Genomic DNA, 21927 nt, shown 5'->3' with positions numbered 1-21927 from the left:
AGTGTGCTCTTTGCCACAAAAAAAACAAAAAACAAAACAGAATTGGAAATGTGTTCAGAGCTTAAGTCATCTTCAGTTTCCCAGCCTCTTTTTGACAGCCCCACCTCTTCCAAGTCCCATCTTTGTCCTATTCCAAGACCTGTAGGGACCTGGCCTGATAACTTTCACCAAGCCCCTCCTCTTCAGAAAGGGTTTGAAGTCTTGGAGAGAATGTAAGAGATGATCTCTTCTTGAAGTATTTTATTATACTTCTTCCCCGATGGTGGCATGAAAGGTTTGTGTCCTGCTATAGGAATTTCAGGCAGTCAAGTAGGTAGGAAAGAGTTTTAGAGTAAGGAGTTCTTTAGGGTTTCCCTGTGGTTAATGTACTCAGTGCCCACACCTCTCGTGGATCACAGCACATTTACTGGGTACTTGTTCTGCCAGGCATTTGTGGCAAGTTTTTTTAAAAAAACAAAACGTTTTCATTGATTTATTTTTATTTTTATTTTTTTAGAGAGAGAGGAAGGAAAGGGATAGATAGATAGAAGAAACATTGATGAAAAACATCGATCAGCTGCCTTCTGCTCGCCCCCTACAGGGGATCGAGCCTGTAACCCTGTCATGTACCCTGACTGGGAATTGAACCAGGGACCTCTTGGTTCATGGGTCGATGTTCAACCACTGAGCCTCACCAGCTGGGCTGCGGCAAGTTCTTTACATGCCTTTGAACCCTCACAGTCCCTGTGAGGAAGGGTCCTCCTTTATAGATTAAGACCTGGAGATCCACAGATGTTGTACAACTCTCCAGGGACACAGAGCTAGTACCTGGGGAGCTGAGACTTGAACCCAGGTCTTTCTAACTCCAGACCCTGAGTTTGTAAGATAGGTGTCTTCGTAATGAAATGGAGGGACCTCACTGCCTTGGTTTGTTGTTTCTCAAGAGTCAAACTGAAAAGGCTGGCAGGGAAGAGCTCCAGGCCCCACTGCGGGTGGAAAATTGGCCTGGAGCATTTCCCAAACTTGGCCTGGGACCCTAATGCAAAAAGAGGTCACTACTCTGGTGCTTACCAGGTTAGTTCTGGATATAAATTCTCAATCTTCCAGACTCCTTCCTATGCCTTCCAGGGCACACACAGTGTCTCACCTTGGTTCTCACTCATGGCATTTATAGACTTAACCATGTTGCCAGCCTTCATGCTGAGCACTTTCCTCCTTTAACGCACACAATAACTCTGCAAGGAGGCACATTTATACCCTTTTTAAAGATGGAGGAAGAGAGTTTCAAGGAAGTGAAGCCACAATGTTACACGGAGGTAAGTAGCAGAGCTGGAACTTGAATTCTGGTCTGGGTGGTTCCAGAGCACCTGCTATGCTGCCTCCATCTCCGCCCCACCTCTTAGGTTGTAGCTTTTCCACATCAAGCTCACGAACCTTCTCTGGTGTCTCCCTGTCTGTCCTCCTAGTTCGGATGGAGACAGCAAGTTCCTCTGGCTCCTGGCTCTCCAGCTGCCTCATCACCCTCGTCTTCCTGCAGCTGCCCATACATGTGTCAGGTAGGAGCTCCTGACCTCCTGCCCTGCCTGGGACATCTTTCTTTAGGGGTTCTGTTCTAACCCCAGTCCTTTCCAATGCCCTTCCCAGACTCTCTAGGAGCCTTCCCCACGTGATCTCCATCTTCATCCTTTGCGGAACTCTCGCATCCCTCCCAGATTGCGTTGTCCCTTTCTTGTTTTCACTGCACAGGGGACTCCGGCCAGTTCCACCTGGCCCCGCTAGGGGGCACAGCCAAGCTGCTCTGCCCTCTCTCGCTCTGGTCGGTCCCGACGCTCACCGAGGTGCGGTGGCTGCGGTCCTTGCCCCGGGGGCGCTCCCAGGTGGTTCACGTGTTCCGGGATGACAAAGTCCGCGAGGAAGATGTGGTACCGGAATTTAAGGGGAGGACGGCGCTGGAGAGAGACACGCAAGAGGGAAATCTCACGCTGGAGATCCGCCACGTCCAGCTGGAGGACCGAGGGCCGTACCGATGTCAGGTCCGGATTGCAAACCTGAGTCGAGAGGGCACCGTGATCCTGCAGGTGGCAGGTTAGTCATTTTTCAAAGGGGGCTGGATTATGGATGCCGTGACTGGTAGGGGTGGATTTGGCAAGGTACTAGCATGCAGCCAGATGCTGTCTCATCCCTTTGCGGTGAACAGCGTGAGGTGGGGAGAGAGCGGGCATTCAAAGCAATTAACAGCCCCGCCCCCTGCTCACCGGGAGCGGCCTTGGGAGCCAGAAGAGGGCCCTGGCGGGGCCGGGATCTTGCCAAGGGCCTGCCAGCGGCTTTCCTTTCCAGTTCTCGGCTCCGACCCTTACATCCACGTGAAGGGCTACGATGCTGGATGGATCCAGCTGGTGTGCAGGTCGGTGGGATGGTTCCCACGGCCTTGGGCCGAGTGGAGAGACCCTCAAGGCAGGGTGCTTCCATCTGAGCCCCAGGCCTCTTCCCTGGACAACGCTGGGCTCTTCGAAACAGCCGTATCCAGCAAAGTCAGGGACAGCACGGTGGGCAGCGTGTCCTGCACCATCCGCAACGATGCCCTGGGCCAAGAGAAGACCACAGCCATGGTCATAGCAGGTAAAAGCTGGGGCAGAAAACAGGCTCGAAGCTCCTTGGTGGCTCCAGAGAAAACTCTTACCCAAGTGGGAACTTTATAAAGAATTTTTGAATTAAAAAAAAATATATATATTTTTTAAAAAATATATTTTATTGATTTTTTACAGAGAGGAAGGGAGAGGGATAGAGAGTTAGAAACATCGATGAGAGAGAAACATTGATCAGCCGCCTCCTGCACACCCCCTACTGGGGATGTGCCCGCAACCAAGGCAAATGCCCTTGACCGGAGTCGAACCTGGGACCTTTCAGTCCGCAGGCTGACGCTCTATCCACTGAGCCAAACCGGTTAGGGCTTGAATTTTTTAAATACTAAGAATAACACATTTATTATAGAAAACTTTAAAAAATACAAGATATTTTTTTAAAAATCAAAAGAAAAAGGAAAAAAAGGTCTGATTTCATAAACTGGAGAGAGCCACTGCTAACATTTTGGGGCATTTCTTTAGAATTTCTTTCATGGGTGCATCTGAGTGTGTATTGTTACGTATGTGTATTCTTCTGCCTAGGTTTTTTCCCCTCCACTTACAAGGCCGTGAACATTTTTTGCCCATGTCCTTAAGCAGTTCTCTGCAACAGATTTTTAAGGGCCGCATAGTATTTCGTTGTGTGGGTATAGCATAGTAAAATTAATCAAAGCCCTATTTCTTGATATCTGGATGGTTTAGACTTTTCCTGTAACAGTGCAGTGAACAACTTTGCACATAATTTGGGAACTGATTCTCATTATTTTCTTAGAATGTGTTCCTAGAAGTAGAATTAATGCATCAAAGGGTTAGGAACCTTTTAAAGACTCTTGAAACATGGAGCCATGTGGCAGAGAGGCGTGGTTTTAGAGTAAAGAAGGAAAGAGTGTTGCCTGGGGTCCCAGGTGAGGAAGGATCACCGACGTCGGCTAAGCCCTTCTTTTTTCTCTCTCTCTCACTTCTCCTCGCTTCCTACTGCCACTGCCTCTCATTGGTGCTAAGCACTTTACATCCTCCTCGCTCTCTTTTTTTTTTTTTTAATATATTTTATTGATATTTCACAGAGAGGAAGGGAGAGAGATAGAGAGCTAGAAACATCGATGAGAGAGAAACATCGATCAGCTGCCTCCTGCACACCTCCCACTGGGGATGTGCCCGCAACCAAGGTACATGCCCTTGACCGGAATCGAACCCGGGACCTTTCAGTCCGCAGGCCGACGCTCTATCCACTGAGTCAAACCGGTTTCGGCTACATCCTCCTCTCTTTAAATCTGTCACAACCAGTGGGACTGGGATTATTATAATCCCCATTTTACAGATGACAAGCCAGGCTTGGAGAGGCTCAGTTTCCTGCCTAGGGTCCCACGGAGGATGAGTGAGGACTCACACCCAGTTTAGACTCTTTGCCACTTGTCATCGTGCTTCCTCTGCTCCTTTTTGGTCTCTCTTTCTTCTTTCCTTTCTCCTGCCTGGGTTTTAGGCCTGCTGCTGTAGCCCCACAGAAGTAGCTTTGCCCCCACCGATACAGCTCAGGGCAAAGGAGTTGCTGATGGCTGTTCCACAGCAGAGGGAGGATTTGAAGCAGAAGGCAGGTGGTGCTCAGAGGAGACTGCAGGTGATTACTGAGGAAGCACCTCCAGTTCTTCAAAGATAACTTTTCCATGGAATGACAGGGCAGGATGAGGTTGTGATTGGGAAGCTGAGTTTGACGCATTGTTTTCAGGCAGGACCATCAAAACCACTCCTAAGAGATGACTGTCTGGCTTTAAAGTCATCCCTGAGTCATCGAGGGTTTGAGGGACTTAGAGAAGCAAACACCCTCACGTATCTTGGCTAGAGGTCTCTCCCTAGAGGTGACAGAGACCGTTGGGATGTGCCTGAGTCATCTCCCATATGAGGTGGGGTCCTTGGCCTGGAAGAAGCTCTGAGATATCTCCTGAGGGTGGTCATTGGTGGTTTTGTTTCAGCCCCATCTCCAGGGAGGATCTCCCCCTCAGCAGTGGCTCTTGCTGTGGTCCTGCCTGTCCTGGGGCTTCTCATCATGGCGGGCATTTGCCTCATCTGGAAGCAAAGACGATCAAAAGGTAACTAAGTGGTAAAGGAGCCCAGGGAGGCAGGAAGTGGGACTGTAGCTTCTCTAGGAAAAGGCTGGGAGGAAGGAGACATAGATGTGCTGGTTATCCATAGGTTGGAGACTCTGCAAATTGTCTAGTAGAACAATGCTCTGGGGGCTCACAATGCAGAGAAGATCAAAGAAACTGAAGAAAGTTCCTGAGAAGAGTTGTGAATTCTCAACTTTTGAGAAATTAAAAATAACTGATGATGCCAATCCTCTAATTAATTAAAAAAATCCAATTCTATCCATTGGATAAAACCCTCATAAATATAATTGCAATTCACAGGACCCCAAGGTTGTATGGCACCTTGAAAGACACATAATCCAACACCCCTTTCCCTATCTGATGGTTTGAAGACCCTCTAATCCTTTCAAATGGTCACATACCCACAGTGACAAGGAGCCAAGTCCTGCTTAGCAGCTTGTTGTCCCCGGACAACTCTGGCTGTTTGAAAAAGCTCTTCCTTAAGCTGAGCTGATGTCTCTCTCTCCCCCTTCCAGAGAAGCTTCTCTATGAACAGGTGATGGAGGTAGGTAAGTGTCCTGGGATGGGTGGGGATGTTTCTCTGTTTTACTCATTTTTATGACTCCAGTGTCCACTAATCTAAATTCTGTACCAGAAAATCCCAACATCTGTTGTCCTTGGTGGCAGAGTTTGCTGACTCTGACTTGTAATAGCTTATCTTTCAGTATGTTTGTTGAGTTTTGTCTGTGGACTCATTGCTTGATCTTATTCTGTGTGAGTTGTGTAGATCTAATACGGGGGAAGCTTTTATTCATTCAATAAATAATAGATAATTGTCTGCTAAGTGCCCTGGACTGACTAAATGCCGGGAATACAATGGTGTGTCTTAGCAGGCAGTCTTTACCACCTGGGACCTTTCAGTCCAGCCAGGGAGGTCTACATGAATTAAATGATTGCACAAATCAATGTAAAAGTGCAACCATACAAATGCCACGAGTGGAAGTTCTGGAGGCTGCGAAGAGTATGACCAGGAGGAACCAACCGAGCTTCAGGGACAGGAGAAGAGTCCCCAGAGGAAGTGATATTTGATCTGGAGGAGGGCGAGGCATGGGGGGAGAGGGAACAGAAAACTATCCACAGAGAAAGAACAGCTAGAGAAAGAAACACAGTGCAGAAGTGAGGGGGAAGCCGATAGGGGACCAAGCTGCAGACATAGGCAGGGCAGGCCGTGTGAGGCCTTGGAAGGCATGTGGAGAACTTTAGTCTTTCTCTCCAGGGCAGAGGTAAAGCAGTGAGTGGGCTATCTTGATCAGAACTGTGCTTTGAGCAGCTTTCTCTGGCTGCAGTGTAGGGAAGAGACCAGAAGGAGCAAGTCAGGATTGGAGGTAATTTGAGCTACTAGTCTGTCATCCAGATGAGAGATGATGAGGGCCTAGATCAGGGAGGTGGCAATGGTGATAGAGGTGAACAGGTTTAAAAGCAGGTAAAATCAGTAAGAATGAGGGACCTTCAAGGTAATGGCACAGAATCTCATTTTTTATTTTTTATTATTACTTTTCTCCCTCTAGAAACTCTTCTCTCAGACCATGCAAAAGAAAAAGGTAATTATATGAAGGGGTAGGGAACAAATAACATATTCTTTTTTTTTTCTTTTTTTTTTTTTTTTCAAATAACATATTCTTTCTCCTCCTACATAAATGCTGACAGTCTATTATTTACACATACATTATGCAGGTATATACACACACACACATATTCTCCATTAATATTATTGGAATTTACTTTCCAGTGTGAGGGGGCTATAGGGTAGGTGGCAGTGGGTGAGGGGATGCTCATGGTAAAAAGTCATAGGTCTGAATTACCATGAGCTCCTTTTATCAGCCTTTCCACCAATCACCTAAAAAGGTCTCTATTCAATTTAAAATCCATGAATTTGCTCATCTGGGATGTATGAGAATCTCAAGGATCCATACAACATTTGCATTTAGACAGGTGATGTGATACAGTGGGAGCCCCACAGGCTTTCAAGTCAGCGACACCTGGTCAGGTCACTGGTCTGACTTGGATGTGTCGCTTCACTGCTATGACCTTTGGTTTCCTCATCTGTAAAATGGGATTAAAAATCCCCTTGCCCGATTGTTTTCAGGGTTTAAAGAGACAACTTGAAAAAAAACTCTTCTATTATAGTGCCTGGTACTCCTCTTCCTTATTGTCATTTCATCTTCATTAACTGAATGTTTGCTCTGGGCCATTGAGGGTAAAAGTTCAACACCCAGGGTACAAAAAACAGGCAGTCTCTGCCCCTTAAAAATCTAGCTGAGAATACAAGTCGCTGGCTCAGAAATGGGACCCATTCAATGATTTTGGCCTCTCCTCTCCTCCTCCCTTACATGTCCCTGACGGTTTAGTCCAGCGGGTGAAAGTGTGGGGGTGCACGCAGCAGGGGCCCTGTGGCTGCTCTGTCCAGGAGCAGAAGGCACAGGGTGGTGCAGGGGCCAAGGCCTCTGAGTAGGAGTCAGACACACTTGGGCTTGAAGCCTGTCTCCTTGGCCACTTACTAAATGGATGACCTGGGCAAATTTCCATGTCCCTCTGAGCTTCAGACCTGGAAACAATAATTCTATGCACCTTACATTGTCAAGAGGGTTCAGTACCTACATCATTATGAGAACAGGACACCATAAATGGAAGCTAATAGTAGTGGAAATATAATATGTCAATATTATATATAAATAATATAATGCATACATAATATAATCAATCATTAATAGGATGATTAATCATTATATAATTATAACATTAGTAAGATTAATAACATTAATATAAACATAAACCAACAGCTCCTGAGGGGCCATATCATATCCAGCTTCATTGCTCCAGTGCCTAATGCTTAACACATGCCCAGCCCTTAGCACAGGACTTGGCAGTGGACTCAAACGTATAACTTCAATTCTCTGGCAGGGCCAATGCTCCCGGAAGCATGTGAAGCATATACATACATCCCAAATCATCTGGAATCTCTAAATCTGTGACTCCCTCCGTAGGACTTCAGGAGAGTTGCTGTAGAGAGTGATAGAGCCATGTCCACAAGTCAATGCTAGGCCTTCGCTGTAGATATTATAAACAGTAGGATATAAAAGGGCAGCAAGGCACACACTCATGTACACATGGTTACAAACACATGGAAACACTCATACAGACAGCGGAAATGAAACCACATGAAAAGGAAGGAGGAGCCAGACCTGGGCAGCCTGGTCTTTGGGAAAGCGGCACCAGCTCCACTGGCTTCCCCAGTCTGCCTTTGGGAGGTGACTGCACTAGCAGCTGAGAGGGATGTCATCCTTTCCACGGTGGGGGGTGGGGGGATGAGCCTCCCTGGGCTCAGGGATAAAGCAGAGCATCTGCTCACTCAGGCCTTTTTCTCTGTTTTTCAGGAAGGCTCCATAAAGCCCTCAGTAAGTTCCGCTCCTCATCCGTAGCACGGACCTCCTTCTGCCAACATCTTTGCTTTAGGATGGGTGTCTCAGTTTCATTTCCTGGGGCAGAAGAGAGGGGTCAGGGTGCTTTAAACCATGGGGTTGGAGATTGCTTGGTTCTCAACAGCCTCTCTTCTTAAATATTCCCTGCTCCCCTTTTCCGCACAACAGTTACCTAGTCCAGCGGTCGCCAACCTTTCGGACCTCACAGACTATCACTAGGTCCTAGTCTCTAAGTGGGAAACGTTAATCAAGAAGAGATATAGCTCCTGTAGGTGAAGCCATCTGGAAGACCTTTTATCACCAGGCATGGCATTCCCTTAGGTGGGATCCCAGGCAAGGGGTCCTCATTAAACTGAACATGTGGAGCAGCGTTTCTCCATCTCATGTACGAGACCCTCTTTAGTGCAAAAAAAGAATCTTCAGACATGACAGGTCTACTTTATTTTACCTTGATTAAATGAACACAAGAAAATTTAATAGAAATTCAGTGATAGTTTTTGTTTGTTTGTTAATCCTTACCCAAGGATATTTTTCCATTGCTTTTCAGAGAGAATGGAAGGGAGGGTGGGAGGGGGTGAGAGAGAAACATCGATGTGAGAGAGACACATTAACTGGTTGCCTTCCAGGTGCCCCAACAGGATGGGGTGGGGGCAAACCACAACCCAGGTACATGCCCTTGACCATGATGGAATCTGCAACCCTTCGGTGCAGGAGCCAACACTCTAACCATTGAGCAACACCAACCTGGGCTCAATGATAGTTTTAAATGCACTTATATTTTTTTCTCTCACAATATATACATATAGTACATATATTACCTAGATGCGTGAGATGTGTTATTCAATGAGTCGTAGTCAGGTTTGGCTTACTTGGGAATTTGCTGGCCCTCTGCAGTATCTCTGGAGGCTCCTGGGGCGGGGCTGGGATGGTCAGGGTCTTGCTAGTGAGGATCTGATGTGGGAATGTGGTTGGGAAGGGATCGCAGCATTATGGAAATGTGGAAGCCCTCCTTCTGATTGGTCAAACTGTTTTTATTCTTTAGAGAAACTCCGGAGTGAACTGAGTAAGTTTCCCATGTTGTTTCATACTGAATTCTCTCCTGCTGATTCTATATTTTCAGTGATAGCTCACCCCTCTTGTTTCTTTTTTCATAGAGTTGAAAAGAGCTGCAGCCAACTCAGGTGAGATGCACTTTCTGGGTGCCTGACTCACGCCTTCTGGGGGTTCTCCTTGTCTCCTTCCCGTTTACAAACCCTTTTATGTCTTTCAGGCTGGAGAAGGGCCCGGCTGCACTTTGGTAAGTGACATCAGGCAAATTCATCTACATTTCAGAGCCCAGTGCTCTGTTCCTTTGGAATGCAGACTGACTTTTTTGTTTGTTTTGTTTTTTGTTAATCAAATCTATTTATCTGCTTATCAAATTAAAAAAACCTTTGTGATTTCTTTTGTGGGGGGGCTCAGTTAGACTTAGAAAGTTTATTGGTTATTTGTATGTCTTCTCAATGACTTGTCAGCTCTTATCCCGATTCTGGCTACTATTTGATATGTGAGGATTCTTCCTATATAAAGTGTAGAAACTATGTCCTACTCCTCCCAAATTATTTTTCTGAGTTTTTTATTTGCATTTTAATTTCCTTATATTATTTTTTTGATGCACGAGTGTCTTGTTTTTATGTAGTCCAATTTAAAAATCTTTTCCTGTGTAGTTTCTTCTGTGCTTTCGGGTTTTAGAAGTCCTTCTTATCTCACAGTTGGGTAAATAGCCAGTGTTCCTCTGTCTGTATACACATCTGCCACATTCTTCTTGTTCTTGGGGGTTGGTGATTGAGATTCTCAGAGAAGAAGGGAAAAGGTTAGGCAGGTGCCCCAACATTGTAGACTACAAAAGGTTTTGTAGTTTTATTCTAAAAGAATTGCACATCTCTTTTAATTTATTCCTAAATATTTGCATTTTTTGCTGCTGTTTCAGTGAGATCTGTTAATTTCCCTGCTTGGGTCCTTATCAATTTTCCAGTCTGTTCATGCCCCTTTTGTTCACTCCCTCTTCCTTCAGGCAGGTGGAACTGATGAGTTGGCCACTTGAGAGCACGCCAGGTCACCTTGGTTGACATTCTGGGAATTCACAAGTCCTTCTCACACCCACAGTCTGGCTTATTCCCACCACCTGGGCAAAACACACATTTTACAGATTTAACTCTCCAAGAAGTGTCTGTTTTCTGTACTGGGGGAAGGAGGGAGACTCATCATGACCTTCCACAAGTTTAAGGAAGAATCCTTCTCTATTCACATTTACTAGTAAAAATAATAATTATGAGCAATAATTTCAGTTAACAAAATGAGCATCACACATTGTGTATGAAGGAGGCACTACCTCATGTGTCAGCTCATCAAATGTGCACACAGCTCGACAACGCATTTTACAGATGAGGAAACTAAGGTTTGGAGGTGAATAGCACGCCCCAGGTCACATAACTAGCATGTGGCAGAGCTGGGACTTCAACTGCCAGTGTGGCTTCTGGGGCTAACATCAGAGCCAAGGTTTATTATCCTACACGAGCTTCCTTTGGACCATTGAAGACAAAGGCAGTATTTCCTAAGGCAGTGGTCAGCAAACCGCAGCTCGCGAGCCGCAGTTTGCCGACCACTGTAAGGGCTTAAGGCAGCTTCACAAAGGACAACTTTCTCCTGTTTTATTGAACACATGAGCAGGAGATCTAGGAGACCGAAGACACTTTTCTTTGGTGTCAGGTCAGATGGGGTAGAAGGAGTCATAAACTAAAATGGGTCCAATGACAGGGGTTGCTGACCCAGAGGTGATCTTTCCCTCCAAAGCTACCCAAAGATCCCGAAAGACCCAGCCCTCCCAAACCTCTGCTCTCTGTGCCTCTCTGCAGTGGCCGTGACCCTGGACCCCGACACCGCGCACCCCAAACTCATCCTGTCTGAGGACCGTAGGTGTGTGAAGCTTGGAGACAGAAGGCAGCCTGTGCCTGACAACCCCCAGAGATTTGATTTCGTCGTCAGCGTCCTGGGCTCCGAGTCCTTCACGGCTGGCTGTCACTACTGGGAGGTGTACGTGGGAGACAAGACCAAGTGGATCCTGGGGGTGTGCAGTGAGGCCGTGAGCAGGAAGGGGAAGGTCACCGCCTCGCCCGCCAACGGGCACTGGCTGCTGCGGCAGAGCCGAGGGACCGAGTACGAAGCGCTCACGTCCCCGCAGACCCCCTTCCGCCTGAAGGAGTCCCCGCGCTGCGTGGGCATTTTCCTGGACTACGAGGCAGGCATCATCTCCTTCTACAACGTGACCGACAAATCGCACATCTTTACTTTCACCCACGCGTTCTCTGGCCCGCTTCGCCCTTTCTTTGAACCTTGCCTTCACGATGGAGGGAAAAACACGGCCCCTCTAGTCATCTGTTCGGAACTCCAGAAATCGGAGAAATCCGTGGTCCCCAAGCCAGACGGAAAAGGCCACGCTAACGGAGATGTGGCCCTGAAGGTGGACCCTTCCCTCCGGCCCTGGTCCCCTGATCTTGGCCCGGCGCTCCAGGGGCTCAAGGTTCCTTCTTTTTAGGGAGGTGCCTCCTTAGCCGCTCCCCGCCCATCCGGCCCAGGGCTCTGGGTTTCAGACTCCTGGCCCGACACCGCCTCTGGAACAGCTCATCTCCTTTCCCCAAATCCAGACCCTTTTGTGGTTCTATTCGCGCCACCTTTCTCCCGTTTCTAAACCCTGTCTCCTTCGGGGGACTTGAAGTTCCCATCGCCTTGGAAGAATTCTTGAAAACCAAGTGAACAGTCAGATTAGGGCTAGGTGGTGCTGGTGAGTGTGTGTCGAGATGCGGGGTTCTCCATTCGAGGGACTATTGAAGAGAACTTCATTTTATCGCATCCTGACCTTGGGCTTTTAGTTGTGATGGTATGGGGCCCAGTCCCTGACTTCTTACTTATGTCATCAAGAATTGCTTTTCTCCCTGTTTTAGTTCACGCCTTTAGCCCCCAAAGCCAGCTTTTTAAAAGTAATCATGTTTGGGTCACACACTCTTTCTTCATCCTTCTGGACTATGGGGTAGGGTGGATCAGGGGGTAAAACATACCGTCCCTTTCTAGTTCCTTGATGCTGTTTACAGCATAGTGTTGTGGTACCCAGAGCTAATGTACGTTTTCAAAGCTCATTTACCTGTTGATGATGGCCAGGTACAGGCACTTTAGAGTGCTCGCTGTAACCCCGAAAAGTCCCAGGAGCAAACCAGGGAACTGGTAAACACAACTTCAAACACAGCAGGCAGCTGTGTGAGGCCTTGGAAAGACAGCTATGGGTGAGTTTGTCTGCTGCGCTGGCCCTTTCGAACACCCTCCTGAGACTTAGAGAGGCCCCGCTGGAAAAAGTGGCAGGTTTAACCACAATATAGACAGTTTTCCGCCACAGGACATTATACTGGAAGACCTGACTATTTGTGTAGCACAAGCATGTCAAACTCAAAGGCTAACACGGGCCAAATAAACGAGGCATGAGGCCCACGGGCCGCGAGTTTGACACGCTTGGTGTAGCAGACTCCTAGGGCAGAGAGTATTGATTTCAGAAAGGAAGTTGATAGACCAGTTGTGAAGATAAAGTAATGAATCAGATTTTTGGTGTGGATTTCAGAAAGAAGCTTAGTCACTTTCATGTCATACCACAGAGGTGATCTGGCCTCTTTTTGGAGATATTGGCTATTAGGTTTCAGATGGGTACTCAGTTCTACCCAACAAAAACTGGATCTTTCTGTCAGAAGTTCACTCTGTCACTCTGTAGTGCCTGTATTAGTCAGGGCTCTTCATAGAACCATATATATATATATATAGTGAGAGAGAGAGGGAGCAATGATAAGAAATTGGCTCATGTGGTTATGGAGGATGGCAAGTCCCAAGATCTGCAGGGTTAGTCAGCAGGTTGGAGGGGTCCAGGGGAGCCAATGGTTTATTTAGTTCCTGTCTGAGTCTGGAGGCCCAAGACCCAGGAGGGCCTGTGATATAATTCCAGTCTGAAGGCTGTCAGGCAGAAAGAATTTTACTAGGGAAAGAGTCAGCTCTTTTGGTTCTATTTATGCCTTCGACTGATTGGCGAGGCCCACCATGTTAGGGAGAGCAATCTACTTTACTCAAGATAATAATGTTAATTTTATCCCAAAATACCCGTACAGAAACATCCAGAATAATATTTGACCAAATATTGGGGCATTCTGCAGTCCAGTCAAGTTGACACACAAAATTAATCACCAAGTAGAATTTTTCTTTCTTTTAAAAAAAATTCTCATTACAGAATGTTTATTATTATTATTGTTAATTGATTTGAGAGAGAGAGAGACAGAGAGAGAGAGAGAAACATCCATTGGTTGCCTCCAGTATGCATGCTGACTGGTGATTAAACCTGCAACCTGGGTATGTGTCCTGACTAGGAATGGAACCCGCCACCTTTTGGTGTATGGGACGACACTTCAACCGACTGAGCCACACCAGCCAGGGCCCAAGTAGAAATTTTTGTTTGCTTTTGTACAGTTCTTAAATAAAGGTTTGGTATTCTTGTTGTTATTTTCATTGTGAATGAAAAGTTGTAGGAAAAGACTTTGGGCTGATAAGAGGAAAACACATTATGTGATTGGTTTCCAAACAGCCTTGAATCCACTCAAAGGGGCTATTTCAACAGTTAAAAATAAAGCTACAGTTCTATTTCTGATAGAGATATTAGCTATTAATTTTCAGATGGGTACTCAGTTCTACTCAACAAAAACTGGAGTCTGCTTCTTAGCATTTTATTTAAATCAATTTATAAACGGATTGATATTTCACTCATCCATATTCAGTTTCAAATCCACTTTCCTGAATATCCCAATCGTAAAACTAACATTGTCCACACTGGATGCACCCAAGAGAATTTACCACCAGGAAAGAGACCTGACACTTGTGGGGGCAGAGCTTGTTATAGCCTTCCGACAATTCTGCCAGAAATTTTACAGGGGAGGAAAATGCTGCTCCAAATGGCTAGGTGCGAGAACTGGGATTAGAAATCTGGTTTACTTAGCTCTGAAGTCAATACTTTTTGCACTAAAATAGCCTGCAGATATGAGATACCTGTAGAATTTTAGCCTACTTATTCAATTAGACTTTTTTTTGAGTGAAACCTGAAAAAAAAATCCTAATCCTGCATATACATTGGTGGGCTTGTTCCGTCAGGATAGATGAACAGTCAGGTTTAACTACATAGGACCCAGAAAAATCCCTGTACAGGGGTGTTAGGAGACGTGGAGGTCCTAGGACAGGGAAGGTTTAGCTTCTCTGATCAGTGGATTGGACTGGTTGATCTCTAAACTCCCTTCCAGTCCCACAATCCTTTGACTTTAAATTATGAACCTCTATGAACTTCGACTGAGGCTCAGGACTCTAGGCTCCGTGGAATGTCTTCAGGACCAATGAGAGTCACCAACTAACTCATGGAGGTCATGGAGGTTAGCTCTACATAGTCTACAACCCCCAGGCTAGTGGCACTACATGGGGCTTTTTCCTCTGAAGCACAGAAGGAAATCTGACGACCTTAGGAGGAAACCCAGTGTCCAGGTGGGGTTCCAAACTTGGCACATTTCTTCCCCGAGGCTACGGTCTTCTTCAGGACTACAATTCCCAGCAATCCACCACTGAGTTCACAGCTGATTGGCGGTCCCGCTCGGGTTTCTTGCGTTATGGCAGCAAGTAGAGCCAATGGGAAAGAAAGGCAATTCTCAGGAGCCAATTCTGGAAAGGCAGGGTGGATCCTCTCTGGGTTCCGGCTCCGGCTCCTCCCGGGCTCACGGAGGCAGCGCTGTCCCTGACCGAGCGGCGGGAGCGAGGTGGGTTCGGGTTGGGCCCGCGGACACGGGGGGCGGCAGACATGTTTTCGCGGGGACTCTGAGCGTGGCTCCTTCCATCTCTCCGGGAAGCCGGAGGTTGTGGCTTTGCTCCCCGGACCCAGTGGGGGCAAATAGGGCCCTGTGATCCCGACCCCTGTCCTCCCCGGCCCGCGCGCCAGCCTGCTGGCGACAGCCCTGACCCTCGGGCCCTTCTCCTGTTGGCCTTTGAGGACTCCAGTCCCCCTGGCACTGACCATACCTTTGGGGTCAGCCCCACCTATCCCACCCCTCCGGCCCCAAGCCCTACAGCAACTCCGAACCCAGCCCCTGTCCCCCAGAGCGCTCGTACCCTCGGACTCCGCCTCTTGGGCCGCGGTCCCCTGACACCTCTGATTGCAGCGTTTGCGCCCTGTCTCCTGACCATCTTCTCTGACCCCCCCTCGCCCCCCGACTCCTTTGATCCTCCTCTGTCTCTGACCCGTTTTCCAGCCACCCTGTACAGTTCCCTCTTCTCTGGTCTTTCCAAGCTCTACCCCTTCTTCCCCCCAGTTCTCGACTTGACCCTAAAGAACCCAACCTTCGGCCCTTCACCCCAACTTTCAGCTTGGTCTCTTCCCTCTAGTCCCGGCCTTTGGACTTCAGCATCTGACCAGCCCCATCTTCTTGGCTCTTACTGTTTAGACCTGGCTCCTCCTCCACTGCCAGAGTCCCTTCCACTTTGGGTCCTCCCGGGAAGACAACCAGGATGGGCCCCTTTCTCACTCAAATCTCTGAAATGTGATAGGAAAGTACCTCTGTACTTTACCTGCCACTGTCTTTTCAGTAGATAGTGGGTTCCCCTTGTCTGTGAGTCCCCATCATACCCATCCTGCAAGCCCTAGCTGGAATTCCACCTTTTTCAGGAAGCTGCTCATCCATCACCTCTTCAGGGAAGTTTGCCCCTATCTTTTGAGATCCTGTGGCACTGTTTTTCCTCTCTCTTTCCGCCCTCCTTTCTTCCCCCTTCCCTCCCTCTCTCCTCCCTTTTCCCCTCCCTCTCTGCCTCCCTCTCTCCTCCCTTTTCCCCTCCCTCCTTTCTTCCCTCTCTGCCTCCCTCTCTCTCCCTTCAACACTAGTGTGGCACTGGCTTTGGAATGATGGGAATCGGTCCTAGTTCTGCCACTCTCTCAGCCTCAGTTTCCTCATCTCAATTAAGTTGTGAGATTTATGTATAGTGATTAGTCCATAGCCTAGCACTTGGAATGAGCTTAAAAAAATGTTAACTATTATTATTACTGGTTCCTGTATGATGTGCCAGGTGTGTATGAGGCACTGAGGAGTGGATACAAAGGCGACTAAGGCACAGTCCCTGTCCCCCTGGAACTTAACCTTCTACTGTACAAGTTTCTGGAGTTCATGGCCCATTTCACTGCACTGAACCATAAACTGTTTGAGGATAGTAACCACAATCCGAAATCCTTTTGCTCTTATTTTGACCCAGCATTCAGACCTGGGTAGAATCAGCTTGGTAAAGTATACTAGTAAGTTCTCAGAGTAGCAGGATTCGAAGTGAGTAGAGGCTGTGTAGCTTATGGCATGGAGCCCTTGGTGAGGTGGGCAGGGGTGGGGAGTGACTCGAGGACATAGTCAATCACATTTAACATTTGAGCACGGGGCCTTGTGCTGGGGAGAGATTACCAAAATGATCAGTCCTACCCACAAGTTACTTATAAACTTCTAGTGGAAACAGACATGTAAATGGATACACTGTAATTACAAATCACTGTAAAAGCAAGTACAAGATTCTGTGGGGGCATAACGGAGGACATGGGCAGGAATGAAGAGATTGCTGAGGGACAGTGGGCGAGGAGGACACAAGCATGCCATGGGTTCTGGAGGCGGGCCTGGCCTTCATTTATTCAACTCATTCAACAAATATTTATTAAGGATCTACTCTGACTGCCAATACTCTAGGAGTTAAAGTTACATTAGTGAATAAAACAAAGACCCTGGCCCTCATGGGACTTATGTTTCAGCAGAAGGTAGGGAGGCAGATCATATATAAAAGACATATAAATCAATGCAATGTTAGATTGTAAGAAGTACTATTGGGCACAGGGACTGGAAGTGTGGGAGGGGGGTGTGATTTTTAAAAGGATGGTCAGGAAACAGTGAATAAATATCAAGGAATAAACTTTCTGATGGTTAGCTGCATATTTGAAAGTGAAACAAGCCTGTCTTTCACATTGCTTAGCTAGGTTCTTCAAGAAACACTTTCTAACAGAGATTGGTAAACTATAGCTGGCCTCCTTTTGTTTATAAATAAAGTTTTATTCAGACATGGCCACATTTGTTTATGTATTGTCTATGGCTGCTTTTATAATACAACAGCAGAGTTGCAACAGAGATTCTATGCCCCAAATATTAACTAAATATTTACTCTCTGGCCCTTTACAGAAAAGGTTTCTGATCCTACTTAAAGATTTGAGGCTCTGTCCATATTTCATAGTTTAGATTATATACAGTCTTGTACCATTTTTTAAAATCCTCACCCAAGGATATGATTTTGTTGATTTTAGAGAAAGAGGAAAAGGAGGGATGGAGGGAGGGGGAGAGAGAGAGAAACATTGGTGTGTCAGGGAAACATTGATCAGTTGCCTCCCGTATGTGCCCTGACTGGGAATGGAACCCATAACCTGGGTATGTGCCCTGACCGGAAATCGTACCCGAACCCGTCACCTTTTGGTGTATGGGACAACGCTCCAACCAACTGAGCCACCTAACCAGGGTGTTCTTGTACCATTTTTCAATTAAATTTTTTTTTCCTAACAAGATCACTTAAGGCAGTGGTTCTCAACCTTTCTAATGTTGCGACCCTTTAATACAGTTTCTCATGTTGTGGTAAATATCTGTGTTTTCTGATAGTCTTAGGCGACCCTGCTAGTGGTTCTCAACCCACAGGTTGAGAACCGCTGCTGTAGAGCCTAAGACCATGGGAAAACACAGATATTTACATTATGATTCATTAACAGTAGCAAAATTACAGTTATGAAGTAGCAACGAAAATAATTTTATGGTTGGGGGTCACCACAACATGAGGAACTGTATTAAAGGGTCGCGGCATTAGAAAGGTTGAGAACCACTGTCTTAAGGGATCTTTTCCATTCTTGTATTCTCCACAGGTCTAGGAAACAGTGCCTTCAACAACTGTAATGGTAGCTGTCGTTTGCTGAATGGCTAGTACGTGCCACCCGCTACACTGAGCATGCTTTGGCATCTTCTCTAACGCGGTGTAGGTAGGTCATCACAATTTTAGTGATGTGGGAGTTGAGGCTCAGAGTGGTTGAATAATTTGCAGAGTTTTAAAGATAATAGGCGTCATCACTGGGATCCAACCCTAAATGTAGTCAGTGACCCTTCTGTTACTTTATGTTGCTGTTTTCCAAAAATACTTGCTGATCTGAAGGAAGTATCAGTCTTTCATTTTATCATCAGTGCCCTCCCATAGTGTGTGCTTCCCTCCCTCATCCCTTTGTTCATGTCACTCTACTGCAGCCCATTCTGCCTTTTGAAATGTTATTTCTCCAAGGCCCAGAGGAAACACCACACTTTCCTCTTATAAGAAGTACTTTTTCTTCCCTTCATTCTCTGTTCTTGGCTGTAGGACCTCAAAAGAATGTGTGCAGCTCAGCAAGCATTTACTGATGTTTGCATAAGTAGGCCCTGTGTCTGTAGCTGTGTGTGAGGGGAGTGTGGTATGTGTGTATGTGTTTGTATAGCTGTGTGTGTGTGTGTGTGTGTGTGTGTGTGTGGTTTGTGTGTCCGTGTGTATAGCTTTGTGTGTGTGGGTGTGATTTGGGTGTCTTGTCTCTTGTCTTGGTGTATATGTAACATGTGAGTATATGGCTGTGTATATGTGTGTGAGATTGCATGTGGTGTAAGAGTACAGCTGTAAAAAAAAAAAAGCGTACAGCTGCTGTGTGTGTGTGAGTACATAGCCGGGTATGTGACTGTATGTGTGGGAGGGTTGTGAATGGTGTATATGATATGCATGTGTGTGGCTATAAGTGCTGTGAGAGTGTGGTATAAGTGTGTGTATGTGTGACTGTGGTATGTATGTGTGGTGTGAGAATGTGGCTGAGTGTGTCTGGTATGTGAGTATGGCTGTGCATGTGGTGTGAGCATGTGTGTGTGCATGTGGCTGTGTATGGTGTTTGAGAGTGGAAGTGTGTACTGACCAATCAGAACAGACACAGTCCAGACCCTGCAGTAGGTCTTAGAGGTCTCAGATGTTCACTCGTTAGTTGCTGGATCATAGTGAGGTCCGAGGAAGGGAAAGGAAGGGTACAGAACACCTAAGAGGATTCAGAGCTGGGCCTTGTAAACAACCAGGAGAGCCTTAAGAATTAGAGCTTCTGTTACGTTCATTTTGAAAGCAGGCACATAGATGGATACTTTTAAGGAAGGTTAAAAAAAAAAGATTTAAACATGAGTTTCAGTTAACTTACGGTTAGGCAGAAGAACTGAACTCATTCTAAAATGGAAGTCCTTCACTTACACATAAATTATAGTGTGGACTGTTATCATTTAGTGGTATGAAGGAGAATGATATTATTCAGTTGCACAAATATAATGTGTGGTGGTGGACAAAGTGGTTCCTTTTCATTCTGGTTTGGTAGCTTTAAATATCTGGAAGTTTGTTCACTTTAAAGTTAGTAAGTAAAGGCATTCTATGCAAGTTTTCCCGTTAATTGAGATTACTTCCGATGACTGGTTCCATGGGGAAGGTGTATACCTCTTCAAACAGAACAGGATTCCCTGTGGCCTGGCCTGACCCAAGGAATAAAAGGTGTTGGCCATTTGTGTTCGTTCTCAGGATTCAGAGATGGGCAGTGAGAAGGAGCAGAATCCAGAACAGCACCTGCCTGAGGAAGGGGAGCGGGGTAAGCCTTGGAGAACGGATGACCCAGAGGGTTTTCGGATCCCAGATGGGGAGAAAGAGCATGGGCAAGAGAGCCTGTCAGAGAGACCACAAGGGATCCATCCCAAAAAGCCCTGGCAGAAAGCCACTGTCCCCACTGGAGAGCCAGGGGACCCCATTGTCCATTCAAGACTTGAGGCCGATGAGAAGCCCTTTATATGTGCCCAGTGTGGCAAAACCTTCAATAATACCTCCAACCTGAGAACACACCAGCGGATCCACACGGGCGAGAAACCTTACAAATGTTCTGAATGTGGCAAGAGCTTCTCGAGAAGCTCCAACCGCATCAGGCACGAGCGGATCCACCTGGAGGAGAAGCACTACAAATGTCCCAAGTGTCAGGAGAGCTTTCGGAGGCGCTCGGATCTCACCACACACCAGCAAGACCACCTGGGCAAGCGGCCGTACCGCTGTGACATCTGTGGCAAGAGCTTCAGCCAGAGTGCCACGCTGGCCGTGCATCACCGGACCCACCTCGAGCCGGCACCCTACATCTGCTGTGAGTGCGGGAAGAGCTTCAGCAACAGCTCCAGCTTTGGGGTGCACCACCGCACCCACACAGGCGAGAGGCCTTACGAGTGCACCGAATGTGGGCGGACCTTCAGCGATATCTCCAACTTTGGAGCACACCAGAGGACTCACAGAGGGGAGAAGCCCTACCGGTGCACTCTGTGTGGGAAACACTTCTCTCGGAGCTCAAATCTCATCCGCCACCAGAAGACGCACATGGGCGAGCAGGCTGGGAAAGACTCCAGCTGAAGGAGTGAGGGAGAGAGAGTGAGAGACTCCAACTTAGCGTAGGAAGATCTTTAGGATCTGCTGCTGCCCTTTGACCTCAAGCCCTTCACCCCACTTTGGAGAATGGTTTCCAGTTGCCTCTGAAGCCAGGATCTCCAGAAAGTCCTGAGAAGGGACTCGGAGTAAACATCTTTGCCCCTATCCAAGCCGATATTTTGCCTTGGGAAGTCAGAGGATCTGGTCTTGGCTTCATCTCCTTGGGGTGAAAGAGAACTAGGGTAGGTTTAGTACATGCCAACTTTATTAGGGCAGCTGTCCCTGGCCTTTGAGGAAGTTCCTGTGAGATGGGCACCACATTGTGTATGAACTGCTGAGGGCCCATTGCAGTGTCCTGCTAGTTCCGTCCACTGTGTTCCTCCTTAGCCTGGAGAGGAGGTCCTGCCTTAGAAATGGAGGGGAAGCCCTCAGGGAGTCATGATCTAGGGACCTTCACACTCCCCACGTGTGACTTGTTATCCCGACCCCAACCTGCATCTGTTCCCTGAGTGATCAGCAGTAAAACCCTTCAATGAAAAGGACCTGTGTACTTATTTGGGGGCATCAAAGAAGTGGGGAGCTGGTCTCTCTGTAGCTACTCTGAAAGAGAGTTGAATTTCAAGAAAGACAAGATGGGTGGTTTGCTCTGAAAAGCAAAGGGAAGCGGGCTAAGTCTCTGGGCCTTTGAGTAGAAAAAAAAGAAATTAACATTAATTGAGCATTCACTATATGCCATAGATTCTACCAGTCACATTTCTTAAAAAAAAAAAAAAAAAAAAAAAAAAATATATATATATATATATATATATATATATATATATATATATATATATATAATTGATTTCAGAGGAAGGGAGAGGGAGAGGGAGATGGAGAGAGAGATAGAAACATCAATGATGAGAGAGAATCATTGACCGGCTGCTTCCTGCACACCCCTCACTGGGGATTGAGCCCGCAACCCAGGCATGTGCTGTTGGCCAGAATTGAACTCGGGATCCTTTAGTCCACGGGCCGACACTACATCCACTAAGCCAGATTAGCTATGGCTACCAGTGATATTTCCATTAAAAAAAATACATATTTTTATTGATTTCAGAGAGGAAAGGAGAGGGAGAGGGAGATAGAAGCATCAATGATGAGAGAGAATCATTGATCGGCTGTCTCCTGAATGCA

At 46.8% G+C, this 21927-nt stretch overlaps 2 protein-coding genes across 4 annotated transcripts; both read left to right on the top strand.

Moving 5' to 3' along the window:
- Window positions 1-1450: 1450 nt before the first annotated feature.
- ERMAP (erythroblast membrane associated protein (Scianna blood group)) lies at window positions 1451-11858 on the top strand (the record flags this gene model as incomplete). Of its 2 annotated transcripts, XM_080655979.1 has the most annotated exons (11): window positions 1451-1535; window positions 1726-2064; window positions 2317-2598; window positions 4568-4684; window positions 5218-5250; window positions 6250-6282; window positions 8116-8136; window positions 9203-9223; window positions 9315-9341; window positions 9431-9457; window positions 11055-11858. In XM_080655979.1, the coding sequence occupies 11 exons, from the start codon at window positions 1451-1453 to the stop codon at window positions 11732-11734; spliced, it is 1665 nt and encodes a 554-aa protein (XP_080512105.1). In that variant the 3' UTR covers window positions 11735-11858. The 2 variants fall into 2 exon arrangements, with proteins under 2 accessions (XP_080512105.1, XP_080512106.1); XM_080655980.1 differs by lacking the exon at window positions 2317-2598.
- A 3075-nt stretch (window positions 11859-14933) lies between these two features.
- Window positions 14934-21513, top strand: ZNF691 (zinc finger protein 691). Of its 2 annotated transcripts, XM_080652422.1 has the most exons (3): window positions 14934-15020; window positions 18182-18295; window positions 19876-21513. In XM_080652422.1, exon 3 carries the CDS (start codon window positions 19885-19887, stop codon window positions 20737-20739), a length of 855 nt encoding a protein of 284 aa, XP_080508548.1. In that variant the 5' UTR covers window positions 14934-15020; window positions 18182-18295; window positions 19876-19884; the 3' UTR covers window positions 20740-21513. The 2 variants fall into 2 exon arrangements, with proteins under 2 accessions (XP_080508548.1, XP_080508549.1); XM_080652423.1 differs by lacking the exon at window positions 18182-18295 and having other exon boundaries at window positions 14975-15020.
- The last annotated feature ends 414 nt before the right edge of the window (window positions 21514-21927 follow it).

This window comes from Plecotus auritus, assembly GCF_963455305.1.
Source record: "Plecotus auritus genome assembly, chromosome: 2".
NCBI lineage: Eukaryota > Metazoa > Chordata > Mammalia > Chiroptera > Vespertilionidae > Plecotus > Plecotus auritus.
The sequence above is the reverse complement of the archived record's forward strand: the minus strand, read 5'-3'. Positions and strand labels throughout refer to the sequence as shown.

Coding starts and splice junctions, on each gene's coding strand:
- ZNF691 (XM_080652422.1), top strand. CDS start 19,885: ATGGGCAGTGAGAAGGAGCAGAATCCAGAACAGCACCTGCCTGAGGAA.